Source organism: Octopus bimaculoides, chromosome 8 (genome assembly GCF_046866305.1).
Source record: "Octopus bimaculoides isolate indiv1 chromosome 8, ASM4686630v1, whole genome shotgun sequence".
NCBI lineage: Eukaryota > Metazoa > Mollusca > Cephalopoda > Octopoda > Octopodidae > Octopus > Octopus bimaculoides.
Genome location: NC_142935.1, coordinates 29,009,267 through 29,025,939, shown reverse-complemented (window position 1 = coordinate 29,025,939; position 16,673 = coordinate 29,009,267). Strand labels below are relative to the sequence as shown.

The 16,673-nt window shown below is 35.6% G+C and overlaps 1 protein-coding gene across 4 annotated transcripts in view; it reads right to left on the bottom strand.

Annotated features, from left to right (window-relative positions):
- The window catches only part of LOC106880872 (uncharacterized), a 281,292-nt gene that overhangs the window by 100,584 nt on the left and 164,035 nt on the right, over positions 1–16,673 (bottom strand). For all 4 annotated transcript variants that reach the window (XM_052969997.2, XM_089356238.1, XM_089356235.1 and 1 more), the window contains exon 4: positions 5,299–5,492. In XM_052969997.2, the coding sequence (XP_052825957.1) occupies positions 5,299–5,492 (194 nt within the window). The remainder of the gene's footprint in view (positions 1–5,298; positions 5,493–16,673) is intronic.

Below are 16,673 nucleotides of genomic sequence, written 5' to 3'. Positions count from 1 at the left end.
TGGGTGTGTACATCAACTTGTGTTTGTACGTATGTACGTGTAATATCTCTTATTCTACTTGTATGTACCTGTAAGCACTAGCATAGCTAGAGTGTGTGCTACCCAGGGCAGCCCTTTCGTTTGCCACCCCGAGAGCCTACAAAAAACACATTATATACAGCAGACCCAAAAGTGCCCCCACTTCAGCATTCAAGCAATCATTCCCAATTGTCTCATTCCACCCCATGATTGATATCCGTGAGGCCTCTGTTTTCAAATACAAATACTTCAACAGCCAGAGTTTGTATTTATATTACCAATGATATTAGTTGAATTCATAACCAAATACACTTCATAGGATGATTTATCATCATCATCATTTAACGTGTGTATTCCATGTTGGCATGGATTGGATGGTTTAACAAGATCTGATGAGATCAAGGACTGTGCTGTGCTCTAGTGTCTGCTTTGGTTTAGTTTTTAGTGGCTGGATGCCCTTCCAAACACTAATCACTTTACAATAGAGCATGTACCAAGTGCTTCTTTTGTGCTGCCAGCACTAGTGAGGTCACAAAGCAGCATGCAAGCCTTGGGGGTGGGGAGCTTTATGCTAGGAGAATAAGGGGTAGAATATGAGAGAAAAGGGTCAGAGCAGAACAGATTTCTTGCCGTAGAGAAGATACATGGGTGGTGGTTAGTCCACATTACTCTGTAAGGAGTATAGGGCCAGTTTCCTGGTTTCTCTGGCATGTCCAAACCCATGCTAGCGTGGAAAGCGGACGTTAAACGATGATGATGATGATGATGATGATGATGATGATATATTCCTGCCTGGCTGAGACACCAGTCCATCACAGGATTACTTGCTTACTTTTACCAGTGGAGTGGACTCGAGCAATGTGAAATGAAGTGTTTTGCTCAAGAACACAACATATCACCTGGTCCAAGAATCAAAACTACAATCTTATGATCATGAGTCCAACACCCTAACCACTAAGACATGCACCTCCATGAGAAGCTATATGACCATTTCTGTTTTAGAAGAGTGGGTGGTGGGGGTGTGATTTTTATTCATACATTTAGTTTATAAGATGAGGATAAGATTACCACAAATTGTACTCTGAGCTACAACTAGAAATATAAGTTGTTTTCCAAATTATCTCCAAATTTTTTATAACAAAGTAATCTAATTCATTTCCTAAACTAAGAAAAACCATATGTAAATTACAATATAAAAAATTACAAATATAAAAATATAGCAAATATAGCCCTGTAACTATATAACCTTCAACTAGATCACTGAAAGTTGAATGCAGATGTGATAGTTTAAAATTTCTCCAAGAGTACCTGGAAATATTTTGCAGCTTCTTCAGATTAACCAGGTGAGTAGCATAAAATAAAAACTCAAGATTTTATTCTGCAACTCCCATGGTGTTTTTTGTTGTTGTTGTTGTTGTTAGGAAATCTTTCTAAAGAGAATACTAATTAAAAGCCAGCAATATTTTGTTTTTCTTAGCTGCGTTTCCTTCTTTACAAGAAAGAAATATGTATAATTCATCTACTCAACTCACGATATTACAGGTGTTAATTTTCTGAATCCTGGTAGTAGAACAGAAAGCTAACTTGATAGGACTTGAATAGACTGTTTATGTGTTTATCAACAGACAAACAAATACAAAAAGATATGGTGAAATTATAACCCTATGTCCATCAACAGCCTTCATCTTAAAACCTACTCATCACAATAAGAAAATGAAAATACTCTTGAATTATGTATGAAATTTATCTTGTCTTAGGTACATTACAGCTAACTTTTACTGTCCACAATATTTTTGTTTTCTCTCTTTCTCTCTACTCACACCAAAATCAATGATTATACAAGGCATTACCATGGATACCACTGATACAGTGGCTCTAGACTGATGAAAGCTGTGTGTTTTAAACATTAAGATATTGGAAAGTAAAATATACAACACCTAAGTAGTTTAGCTAATGATCTTTGTAATATTTTAAGATTCTAACAATAAATAAACAAAAATAGAATAAATATAAATAAAATTACAAGCAAAAAAAAAAAAAAAAAAAAAAAAAAGAATGTTTTGTTCAGGAAAATAAAAATTTGAAAATATTTCCAGCCAGATATAAAAGTATCATCTATTATTTTGGTAGGGAGTGTGTTATTTTAAGCTCCCCCCCCCCACCTACCTCTTTCAAGGCAGGGAATTGCTTTTGGAGGATACAATTATGGATGCATGTTTTTTTTTGTTACCTTTCTATATTTTATTCTTTTATTTGTTTCAGTTATTTGACTGTGGCCATGCTGGAGCACCACTTTTGGTCGAACAACTCGACCCCAGGACTTATTCTTTGTAAGCCTAGTGCTTATTCTATCGGTCACTTTTGCTGAACCACTAAGTTACGGGGACATAAACCCACCAACATTGGTTGTCAAGTGATGCTGTGGGGACAAACACTACTGTGGTGTATTTATGTTCCTGTAACTTAGTGGTTTGGTTAAAGAGACTGATAGAATAAATAGCAAACTTAAGAAAACAAGTACTGGAGTCAATTTGTTCAACTAAAAATTCTTCAAGGTAGTGCCCCAGCATGGCCACAGTCTAATGACTGAAACAAGTAAACGATAATTGCGTACAAATCAGTCAGTGATTCAGTGTCTTTAGCTATTGTATTCAGTAAAAAAAAAAAACCAAGTTAGTGAGTAAGGCATTACAACAATGAAACATTCTAGGAAGAAAAATTTTGACATACACATGGCTCGTCACAGAGAAACACATCCGGATATATTTAATATGATCACACAGACTCCAATGAGACTGGTGTTGGTCTGATTCAGCAAGACTTGTTTTACATAGTAAAATCAACAGAAAGACTTTGCTATGGGGAATGGAAAATCCAACCAAGTGCTTCATCAAAGAAAACTTGACAGGAGAGATATTAATCTCTCTCCTGTCAACTCTGTCCAAAAAGTTGGATTTTTCACTCTCCACAGCAAAGTTACTGCACATTTTTTTTTGTTGATTTTTACTCGATATATGTAATTGATCAGTCTCAATTTATTATTTTGTAAAGGTGAGACAGTATGTAGCAAAGCCTATTCAGATTGTGATCTTAAGTGGCACTCTGTTGGTTATGACAGCCTACTCATGAAATGGAACAGCCTACTCAAGAAATTAATGTTTAAGTGGCTGAGTACTCCACAGACACATGTACTCTTAGAGTAGTTGTCAGAGAGATTCAGTGTGACACAGAATGCAATAAGGCTGACCCTTTGATTTACAGGTACATCTCATGTTTATCAGCTGAGTGGTCCATTGTCCATGCTGGTATGGGTTGGACGGTTTGACTGGGCTAGCAGGCTGCGCCAGGCTCCAGTCTGATTTGGTATGGTTTTCTATGGCTGGATGCCCTTCCTAATGCCAACCACTCTGAGAGTGTAATGGGTGCCTTTGCATGCCACCAGCACAGGTGCAATTTGCATGACACCGAAAGGAACTCGTCCACTTTGCCTCCATGAGGCTCATTGCTTGAAAGGAACTCAGCAATCTTGCCTCCGTGAGGCCCAGCACTCGAAAGATATTTTGCCACTTTGCCTCCTCCATGATGCTCATCACTCAAAAAGAACTCAGTCACTTTGCCTCTGTGAGGCCCAACACTTGAAAGGAACTCCTGCCACTTTGCTTCCATGAGGCCCAATGTGAAATAAAGTGTCTTGCTCAAGGACAGAAAGTGCTGACAGGAATCGAACTCACAACTTTACAATCATGAGCTAAAGCACCAAGCCACACACCTTCACTACTGATAGTGATAAAGCTAAGTTGTAATGCAAACAGAGGAGAATAAGAAAAGCTAGTGCAAGTTGGCAATAGACTTTAGATTTTATTCCTAGTGGTCAGTTGGAAGAAAGGTGCAACAACACGACAACATTCAGCCGACTTGATAATCAAGAGCTTTAGTTAATAAGCTTAGGGTTAGCACCAACCTTGATGTCAGTGCAATGAAAAAAAGTTGTGCATTCAATTAGAGACCGAACAAAGTTAAGTAGTACTGGTTTGGTCATGCAATTTTACTTCAACCACCTGTCAAGAATTAATTAACAAGGATAAGCTGTACACCAATTAAAAATATACAGATAAAACATCCCAGCAACTACTTCCTGTTAATCACACGCATTAATAATAGTGTTTTTTCAAAAAACACAATGACTATATTACTGAAACCATCCAGCTTGATAAATACCAACCCAGCAGTCTCTTCTGATATTCAACCAAAACAGAACAAAATAATAATAATAATAATGATAATAATCATCCTTTTTTACTATAAGTACAATGCCTGGAAGTTTTTTTTTGTGGGGTAAGTCGATTACTTTGGCCCCAGTGTTTTATTGGTACTTAATTTATCAACCCTGAAAGAATGAAAGGCAAAGTTCACCTCGGTGGAATTTGAACTTGGAATGTAGCAGCAGACAACATACCGCTAAGCATTTTGCTTGGTGTGCTAATGACTCTGCCAGTTTGCTGCATTAATAATAATAATAATAATAGTATCACAGATTTGCTTGTCAGTTGTTTGACCATAACCAGCTGAGCATGTCCTTTGGTGGCTGATGATAAGTGCCATCTCTGATCACGAGCAGAAGTAATGGGGGGAACATCATAGCCATGATGAGAGGAATTCTTTGGGGTTTCAATATTTCACCTCTGGAAACGTAGGCGTTTTCTTCAACATCCTTAGACAACCTTTATTCAGGGACCTTTGGAGCAGGATGGGCTACTCAACCTGAAGAAAATTCTAACTGGGCCCCACCTGCAAAGTCATGTGCTGTTTATCTAGATATGTCATGCACATATGGTTGTGAAGCATGTGCCTGGTGTACCCTTATCAGATGGGTAGTCATGATGGGTAAATTGGGCTTTCTATATTTGTACCCCAGTGTCACTTTGATGGTATGCACTGCTTTTCCACTCAATAATAATAATAATAGTAATAATAATAATAGTTGTTTCCAATTTTGGCACAAAGCTAGCACATTTTTAAGGAGAAAGAGGCTAATCTATCACAATGACTCCACTACTAGACCAGCACTTTATTTTATTGACCTCAGAGGTGGGAAAAAAGAGAAGATAAAACAAAAGTTACCTGTAACAGGTAGTTGGTAATTAATCAATAATACAATAAAAAAAAAATTATGACAATCATTTTTTTTCTTTCTTTCTGGAGTGTTTAAAATGATTTTCTCACACACGGATAGATGTAGAGAATTTGGTAATTTTATTGAGACACAAAGATGGAACTTACCTAAGTCTGGGTTTAGGAGTTATGCAGTTTTCGGCAGAGTTTCTTCTTTGATGTGAGGTACTCCAACGCCGCACCAATCGTACTGTTTCGTTATTCACTTCCCATGGTCGAGACGGAGGGGGGCTAGGAGAATTTCTAAGTTCTATATCAACAGTGTTTGATGTTTTACGACGTTTTCTACTAGGACTTTCACTCTGTAAAATAAAAAATTAAAATGCAAATGAGTCATTTAACAGAAAGTAAAAACAAAAGTTGTGATTATCATCATCACCATCGTCTTAATCTTTTTACTTGTTTCAGTCATTTGACTGTGGCCATGCTGGAGCACTGCCTTGGAGAACTTTTAATTAAATGACTCGACCCCAGTGGCTATTTTTTTTGTTTTTTAAGCTTGGCACTTATTCTATCAGTCTCTTTTGCTGAATCACTAAGTTACAGGGGAACTAAACAGACCAACCTGGTGCTGGTGCCACATAAAAAAAGTACAAGTGTTGGTGCTGGCTGGTGTTATTAAGGGCATCCAGCTGTAGAAACCATACCAGAACAGACAATGGAGCTGGTGCAACTCACAACCTGACTAGCTCCTGTCAAACCAGCCAAACCATACCAGCATGGAAAATGGACATTATGATGATATAAATACACACATACAGATGGATAGTTTGTGTGTGTGTGCATGAGCATGGGCATCTACATTTTTCTAGGTTGAAGCAAGAGCAGTTAAGTGAAAGGCCAACCAATCTGTGACCACTGAAAGAAGATAATTGTACTTCATCAGAGAATTCCAAAGTTTTATGTTAAATATAAAAAAATGAGTATAAAATCATGTTAAATTATACACACACATGCGTATCATTTGCATTAACTTTATTATTGCTATAAAGACCAACATCATCTATCTTTTAACAGTGAACCAACTGTCTAGAGTATATAGTTTTAAGCAATTAATGATAGCCAACTTCAATTTCAAATCTTTCACTTGTTCTGCTTTAAGTTCAAGGTCAAATGAACCGATGAGTGTACCATTAATGATATCAACCTTTAATGCCAGTGGGTATCTTTCATTTGAAATTGTATCCAAGCAGAACACTATTTGTTTAGTATCATGCAGCTTGCTTGTCTCTTCAACTAAACATTTCTAGACATTGGCATTTTGTGATTATATTTCCCTTTAGGTGATACACAGGATCCATCTTTTTCTAAGTAGTACCAAGAGAAATAAGGAAGAAAAAAAAAAAACTGAAAATAAAAATTGAACCAATGAAGGAGATTCTATTTGATCTGCTGAATTAGCTGCTAAATTCTCCTCGAGTAAATTCCTCAAACATTTTTAACTAACCACCATGATGACATTGGAACTTCCTCAACAATAACAAGAAATGAAATCAACGTGCAAAGTTTTAAAATAATTTCTAATGTTGACAATTGCAACAAAAGATAAAATTTAAAAAATATATTAACTAACAAAAAAGAAAGAGGTGGAGAGAGAGAGAGAGAGAGAGACATTGAATTATATGCAGTAAACTTAAAACAGTAAAAAAAAAATGCACTTTAAGCAAAATGCTAATGAGAATGGTGAGTCTAATACAATTTCCGAGAGTAGAATTAATTTTGATTAATAATAAACATTTCGAATCATGTGATACAAGATTAATAATCACATATCTGTGATGGTGAAGATTGCCACACACACATACACACACTCACACTTCTGCATCACAACCAAACAAAGGTCATCTCAATGATTGGGAAACCACTGACAAACAACCCTTCAAGTCTTGTACTCTAGGGCTTTGATTAATGTCCTTCACACTCTTCCTTCTGTACATAACCTTTCAACTATCATTTCTTCCCATGCACGCTCCTGTGAAGATGATAATACACTTCACTCCACAAAACCTTTTCCCATACAGGTGGTGTCTATATGCTTGGGTGAACAGAGACCTTCCAAAACGTCCCCCAATGGGAATGTGTCGATTTGGTGTCTGCAAAGAAATCAGTGACCGAATCCCTATACATATCAAGGGTCACATGTTCATTCATCACTACAGCTACATTATTCTTGAACAACACACAGCTAAAACTCCCACAAGCTGTACAAATGCTAAACCTAACAATCTCTGGTAATCTCTCTTGGCAATCTCACAAGTATAACCTTGCTAAAATTGCACCTCAAACAATAGATCATAAATAGATGAAATACCTGCTAGGTGTAATTAAAAGATGGCTGAGTCAATAGAGAGTTCAATACTAGCAAAATTCCTTGATAGCGGTGGATACACAGTTCACTATAACCCTACACCTGTTTCTACAGTGACTGAGGCTATTAGAAGAGTTAAGGAAGAGGGAAAAAGTCAGATTCATATATTGAGAGCTTGTGATGAAGATGATGATGATGTGTCTTGCTGACAAGGCCTGAATGGTACCTGTACTAGAGCTCTAATATATCTGAGACAGAGAAGGTGCAACATAAATATTTATGTCCACATCTGTAGACCAACTTGACTAATTAGGAAACTTTCAGTCAATAATACATTACAGCAACTCAGTTACATACATGCTGTTTCTTCTTCTGTTGCTGGTATAATATAAAATATGTAAGATTGTGCAATTACATTCAATAAAACTTGAACACTAAATCTATAGAATAAAGTTATCTGTAGAAAGTGCCAACTTAGTAATACATAAATATACATTATGCTCGGCAACAATATTCTGTCTTACAATGTTAAGATTCAGTATAAAAAAATTTTAAACAATGCAAGAAGAGGAAATTAATATCGGCCAGTGATGGCAAAGTATTTTAGCTTAGTGTCTTGAAAATTTAAATTTCTTTAACAGTCATTTACATATTATCATTAACATCATCCTTTTAACATCTACTTTTTCATGCCTGCATGGGTTGGACAGAATCTATTGAGGCAGATTTTCCGAGCAACGTAATATTTCCCCATGACCAGACATCTTTTCATGGAATACTGGAAATGAATGACGCTCATTTACAACAATCATGCTTATGCCAAGACAAAAGAGACACAAAAACACTCAAATTCCCATTCACACATACATATACACATGAATTCTACAAGAACGTAATTCACTTGAAGCATTGTGTAGTGCAGAAGTAAAGAAATGAATGAAATGAGAAGTAAAGAAAGCTAACAATGCATTATTAGAAGTGTTCTTTGTTTCTTATTTCATTCATTTTTCTACCTCTTATGAATTTTAGTTTTAGGTAATTGTTTATTGATAAACTCCTAGCTTCTCTGTCTCCATTCACTACTACTCACCTCTTACCCTGTGGTGTCAGCTGGACACCTCATCGCTATTGTTTATCTCCTAGCAGATACACCAATTCATTCTCACTCTCTCTCCTAAATGTGAGTGGCTATGTACCTCTACCTCAACCTCTTCTCTCATACCTTAATCCCCATCTAACATGTGGACACCCACCTCTTGGGTTTTGTAGTCTTGCAAGCTGCATGGTAACCTCAATAGTGCTGGTAGCATGAAAAAACCACCCAATATACTCTGCAAATTGGTTGGCAATATGAAGGGCATTCAGCCATAGAAACCATGCCAAAGCAGACACTGGAGCATGATGCAGTTCTTGTCAAATCATCCAACCTCAGATCCTTGTCAAATCATCCAACTCAGGCCAGTATGTAACCACTACTAACATGTATGTCTCAGATCCACCATCATTGATATAAGCGAAAGGACCGCCTAGATGATGGCCTCTCTTCAAAGACAACAGATTCTATCATTTGCAAAAACAATTTAAATTTGGAAAATATATTCCAAAGACAAAAACAAGTATATCATATGGAACTCATACAAAATTTTTCCTAATCATTTTCACTATTGATTTTGACAAATTTATCTTACTACATAGAAATTGCATTAAAAATGTACATTCAAAACTTGTAAAAATTCACATAGATACGTGTATTTTAAATGCAACAGATAATTTTTTTTCTAATTTAATAAATATCCCTGCGGGTTACAATGCATAAAGAAGAATAAATATTAAAAAAATTGATATCTTTTAAAGAAATAAAACAAATTATGATAATAATGATGATGATGAGAAAAAACAAAATTATATTTCTTGGCTTTTCCATCAAAGTATTTGAAGTTTTTCTTTCCTAATCATGATACCAGCTGCTATGTTATTCTTTGATTCAAGGCACCAGCCATTGTATCACCTTTGGAGGAGATACTCAGTCGAAATACTTAACACAGCAGAACTATATTAGAAAAATATTAAAACCCATGAAATGGTTGGAAGGCAACTTTGAAGCCAAGTATGGATGCTGATAATTGGTATGATACTAACAGAACATATTGGTGAGTATTGATTCTACAATGCATACTAATTATTCTTAATCCATTATATGTGAAAATATTCTGCTGTATTCTGATGTGTTAGCTGCTAACGTGTTGGGTGCTCATTTTTCACTTTATTAAAGCCTAGCATTTGTGAAAATCACAAGTATTAGTAAAATTATTAAATGTAATCTCAAAGGCTAAAAATCTGAAGTAGTACCTTGTATGCAAAAGTGTAAAAAAATTTTTATAACACAGTCATTAGTAAAAATAGAATTTATAATATTGAAATTGAAAAAAACTTTTTTTTTTCTCAATGGTGAAATTGTTTCAAATTTAAAGAATATGTTAAGTTATCATGCCAAAATGGAACATCTTAAAATGTATAATTTCTGACTCACCAACATGTAAATTGATTCTGATGTAGGACAGCTAGGAATATTCTAGTTACAAAAGAAAGGAGAGGGAGAGAAGGAGGGAGAGAGAGGAGGAGAGAGAGAGAGAAAGAGAAGTACAGTGTATAAAAAAAATGAAAGTTTTGCATGATAGAGAAAAGATGTTTGAGAAAGAAGTGAACTGATATAGCTTGGGGTAAATCAGAATGGAAGAAAATAATAATAAAAATGAAAATTGCAAAAAAGATGAAGCAGAGCATTTTTATGAGTTTTTAAAATAATTTTTTTTCTATCAATCCAACAATGAATGAATTAAGGTTCTCTCTTCTAGATGTGATTACTATTTACACAATGCACACCTGAAGTGATGCTCAAAAAAAAAGAAAGTAAAAAAAATGAAAGTACATCGCAAGGAAACAAAGGATGAGAAAAAAAAAAGCACAAAGAGAACTGTCTTTCAGCAACAAAAGAGAAAACAGCAGGGAATACCATCTCAGGAAGAAGTCACTTCTTGTCATCGGCAATCTCCTGGCACTCAGTTGACAGAGGAATATCACACATCACATTTGGACGCTAAAAGTCATGACAGTAAGAAACTAGGATTGACATTTCATGCACTACCACTTAGTCGAGAATGGACAGCATTGACGACAACAACAACAACAATGGGAACTGCTACAGCACATAGAATAATGTTCTGGTTGCAGGAAAGAAAAATTATCAAAAACTTTAAGTAAATCCGAAGGATTAGAAGTGAAGAAAAAGTACAATTCAGCATAATGCTTTCATTCATTAGGGTTTTACATAATTTAAAAGGAAAACTAGATATTGAGTTGAGAACACAATGCACACATATGTACAGGATTATCTCAAAAGATTTATAACAAAATTTTTGCTAAGAATGGTCACAGACATGGCTGTGTGGTTAAGAAACTTGCTTTGCATCTCCATGGTTTTGAGTTCAGTCTCACTGTGCAGCACTATAGCCCAGGGCTAACTAATGCCGAGTGAGACAGAAACTGTTGCGTGTATGTGTGGTCTGAGTTGATTTGTTGATGCCCTTTAAGGCAGTGCTCCAGTGTGGCCACAGTACAATGATTAAAAAAAGAAAAAAAATGGTAAAAATGTAAGAGAATGAAAGTTCAATTCTCAATTTTATTATTGATATTCTTATTTACCTTTAACCCTTTCGTTACCAACCTGGCTGAAACCGTGAGACACAGAGAGACATATACGTATATATACATGATGGGCTACTTTCAGTTTCCATCTACCAAATCCATTCAAAAGGCTCTGGTCAGCCTGGGGCTATAGAAGATACTTGCCTAAGGTGTCATGCAGAGAGACTGAACTCAGAACCATGTGGTTGGGAAGGAAACTTCTTAACACATAGCCATATGTATGCGTGTGTGTGTATTTTTAGCCCCGAACAGTTCATAAAAATAACTATTATCTTTTTCGCTGATAATCTCAGGAAACAGAGTGTGATACGAGGCTGAGATAATATAAAAATTAGGTCAGCGATATCTGTATATCAGTCATTTATGTTGCACTGTTTGATAGTATGTTGCGAAATTATTATTCTTAGAACTGCTGTAGCAACCAAGGACTAGGTCTCTGCATTCAATTGCACCATACTCCCTAAGCAATAATGTGAATTACTTCCTGTCACATGCACACTGCTTTATCTGTAGTTGAAATGTCTGAATGTAAAAGGAAAATATTTTTACTGAAATATGAAGACTGCAGGTAAGACATGTCAAGTTTCTCAACCAACAAGCTGATATTTTATAGGAATTGTAGCAAACCAGCCTGTTAACCTTTTAGCGTTTAAATCAATCACATCTATACCTATTTTATGTTCAAACCAGCCAGATCTCGCCCCTCACACCTACCATACAATGTCATTCTAAAAATACATGATCACATCATTGAAATCTTGAAGCTACAAAATAAGCTATGATTAATTAAAAACAATATGAATTAATAAGCATTATATTTGACAAGAGTAATCTGAATGTCAAAGAGTTAACCGATATTGGTTGCTAATTATAGCTTTGGAGGTTCATGACAATGCTGTCTGTTAAGATACCAAAAGTTTGAGTTCAATTCCTATCAGAATTATTTCTTTGCTGGTTTGCTGTGTATGTGTGTGAGTATATATGTGTGTTGGTGGCATATAAAAAGCGCCATCCGAATGTGGCCAATGCCAGGACACCCTTGACTGGCCCTCAATCCGGTGGCACATAAAAAAGCACCCACTACACTCTCAGAGTGGTTGGCGTTAGGAAGGACATCCAGCTGTAGAAACACTGCCAGATCAGATTGGAGCCTGGTGCAGCCGCTGGGTCTCCAGACCTCAGTCAAACTGTCCAATCCATGCCAGCATGGAAAACAGCCGTTAAACGATGATGATGACGATATATATATATATATATATATATATATATATATTTGCGTAACAGATGTTAGTATCACTACTTATTCATTCACAAATGAAAATTATTCTGAATTTTTGTCTATGTCCATCACCACCATAGCCACAGTGGGTTGCTAGATTCACCTTACTCTCATTTTCAAAATATTTTTTACTATTATTTTGCTGTAGGCATTTCCTTTCCTCCACCAAAATAATAATAATAATAATAACAATAAAGATTGTGTCTATGCATATCTTTTATTAGGTCATAACATTATTGCTCAACTCTCTCATGCTTCTCATCCTTTTCAATCTCTATAAAGCCCAATAGTGACAATTGTCATAAAATAATGTGCTTTAATAGAAAACACTCAACAAACAACTTCTATAGATTTTTATAGCAAAGCCTATAAAGAAAATATAAACACTGTAGCTTGTGACTCTCATACTCATTTATCTTTTGTTTCAGTCATTAGACTGTGGCCATGCTGGGGCACAGTCTTGAGGAATTTTAGTTGAGTGAATCAACCCCAGTTTTTATACTATCAGTCTCATTTGAACCACTAAGATACAGGGATGTAAACACACCAACACCAGCTGTCAAGCATTGGTAGAGGACAAATATAGACACAAAAACACACACACATACAATGGGCTTCTTTCAGTTTTCATTTACCAAACCCACTCACAAGGCTTTGGTCGATCCAAGGCTGTAGTAGAAGACGCTTGCCCAAGGTGTCATACAATGGGACTGAGCCTGGAATCATGTGGTTGGGGGAAGCAAACTTCTTACCACACAACCACTCCTGCGCTTATATGTTTCTTTGTAGGAACTTTAATCTTAGTTTTGTATTATGGTTCTATTGACATCCAGGATGCTTCAGAGGAATATTAAATTGAGCTCAGTACTTCACTTACTAATGTGTTAATTTATTGATATCAAAAGTACAACAAACAAAGTTCGTTTCAGCAGGATTTGGGTTCAGAATGTAAAAGGCTCTAACTAAAGAGCATAGGTACTTTGTCTAACATTCTCATGATTCTGCCATTTCACCATGTTAACTTTTGGTACCAAACTGCCTGAGATCTCACCTGGTTCTTTGATAAAATTTCCTGTTTTAACCCTTTAGCATTTAAACTGGCTATATCCAGCCAAAATATTCTGTTTGTTTTATGCTCAAACTGGCCAAATCCTGCCTTTCACACCTACCCTACAATGTCATGCTAAAAGTAAACAATCCCATAATCGAAATTTCAAAGCTACAAGATAATGCATGATTGATTGAAAACAATATGAATAAATAAGCATTACATTTGACAGAATAATAAAAATTCTAAAGGGTTAAAGTGATGTAAATTAAAACCGTTTATCAGAATTTCATATTAATTGATGTTTCAAATGCCAGCTTTATAATGATGAAGTTATTTTACTAAATTCTTCAATATTTCCAAAATTAATTAAAACAAAGGAAGTGTTTTTCAACAGAAATATGGTAATCAGAGGGTTAAGCAAAATGACTGAACTTTTTAATTTATGCATCTCGCTTTTTTTTCTCTCAAGTAATTATTTGTCTATCTATCAGTTTTAATTTATTACTCTCATGTAGATTCCAATGTAAAAAGCATTCAATATTTATTGATAAATCGTTCACATTGGTTTAATATATGCACAGATGTCAGTGTCCTAAATTTAGGTTGCTAGGCATTTGAATGGAAAAAAAAAAAAGAAGTATAACAGGGCAAGAAAAATCTTAATGTACACTTCACTGTGTTCATATACAAATATCAATATACGTGCGTATTATGGATGATACCTCACAACTGATGCAGAAAGAGAGAATTAGAAGATCTTGTTGCAAGATTTGAAGAAATCCTTCAAAAGCACTATCTGAAATTATATCATTTTGCTTTGACAACTTTCCACAAGTGTAAAGCTAATGACAGCATTGAAGGGAAAACCATCCACCAAAAAATAAAAAGAGAAAAATAAACTATTCATGACAACATTCTTAGAAAGTATCCATTGGAAAATAAAGATAATTTAGGCGGGGGGGGGGGGGGGGGGGGGAGAAGCAGCTCTCTTCACTTATAACAAATGTGTACAATGAAATATTGGTGTGCAAATGGATGAAAAACGATATAAAGACTTTGTATTTGACTTCATTGTCAAGTATCACACACACTATTTATCAGTGACCAAAATTCCTTTTTGTTGTATAGTACCACATCCTACAGAAATTGATAATGGACACATTGGTGGAGGAGACTAAATGAACCAGAGCATCGAAATATAGAATTCTTATGCAGGTAGGCTGGAGATAGTATTATTGCCATCTGATTCATATATTATTGAATGATAATAACCTAGCAGTTCTATAAAATCTGCACGAACAAAAAAGGCAATGGACCTTTCAGTCTGTCAAAAGAAACGTAGTCAGATATTTATTTATTTATTTAGAGCAATATTACAACCATCACATCAAGATCAGCAATATATATGCCTACACAAAAACCAAAAGAAAGTCAGATTGACATGCATGCGCATTGGGATTGTTCCCCAAGACAAACAAACTTATTGTGTTCATTGTCATATGGAAAAAAGATGATGTAAGGCATATAATAAAGGACTGCATATAAAATGTCTCACAGTATACAGCGAATATTCAATAACTCTAATTCGTTTTCTCTCTCTCTCAAATGTGAGTAGCCATGTGGCTACAACAAAAACCTGCTCTATCTCAGCCTCTTTCCTCTTATTTTAACCCCCCCACCTAATATACAGATGGAACATCCTCCTTCCCTGGGTTTCTTGACTTGCATGCTACATGGTGACCTCATTAGTGCTGGTGTCATGCAAAAAGCACCCAGTACACTCTGTAAAACGTTTGACATTAGTAAAGACATCCAACTGCAGAAATCATGCCAAAGCAGACACTGGAGCACGATGCAATCCTTTAGCTCATCAGATCCTTGTCAAACTGTCCAACCCATGCAAGTATGGAACATAAATGTTAAATGATGATGATGATATAACACATACAATATATTATATCTTCATGGTAAATTATATTTGGATTAATGAAAATCCATTCACATACTAAGAAGCTTCAATTGTGCCTGTTCTTGTTATTATTTGCCATCATAAATGCAGACTTTAGGCATAAATGGTTGAGGGCACATCCTAGCTGCTACAGAACATAAGCTGTTTCTTCACATTTACTTAGTATGCACTTAATTAGGCATGAAAGTCTCACATTTATGGGAAGCAGAAATTGAATACTGTGGCAATTCATATCTTTATTAACAGCATTAGCTCAATAATTGAAGCTATCCCAATTATCAGAATATTATCAGCTTAACACCTACAGAACAAAAAATCCATATCCAATAAATTTAATTCCCTATTTTGCTACAATGGCAAGTAAGTTTTCGAAATATTCTTCGTTTATTGAATTCATATCTTCTGTTACTGAATTGGTGCCAATAAAGATTTCAACCAATCTCACAGTCCTTATTTCCTGTTGTGAGGGTTATTCTATTATTGTTGTTATCACTTTCATTAAGATTGTAAACTGGCAGAATCATTAGCAAGTCTGGCATTTCATCCATCTTTACATTCTGAGTTCAAATTCCACTGAAGTTGACTTTGCCTTTCATCCTTATGGGGGGGGGGGGCTGATAAAGTAAGTACTAGTTGAGCACTGGGGTCGATGTAATCAACTTACCACCTTGCCCAAAATTGCTGGCCTTGTGCCAAAATTTGAAACCTGTTTAGCAGCATTTCATCCAACTTTATGTTCTAAGTTCAAACCCTGCCAAGGTTGACTTTGCCTTTCATTCTTGGCAATGGGGTTGATGTAATCAACTTATACCCCTTCAACAAAATTTCAGGCTTTGTGCCTATAACAGAAAGGATTATTGTTGTTGTTGTCGAGTGTGGCAAACAGTCAGAATCTTTGGAGCATTGGAAAAATAATTCTTTGCTACATTTGTTCCAGCTGTTGACATTCTGAGTTCTAATCTCAGTGGTCAACTTTGCCTTTCATCTTTCCGGGGGGTCAATAAAATAAAGTACCAATCAAGTACTTGATTTCATAAAACTGGCTGTCCGTCTCCCATTGCTGGTCATGTTCCTAAACCAGAAACAATTGTTTACCATATTTTCCAGCATACAAGTCATGGAATGTAAATATTCATGCATCTTTGCTATCTTTCCAAATCTGCATTTCACA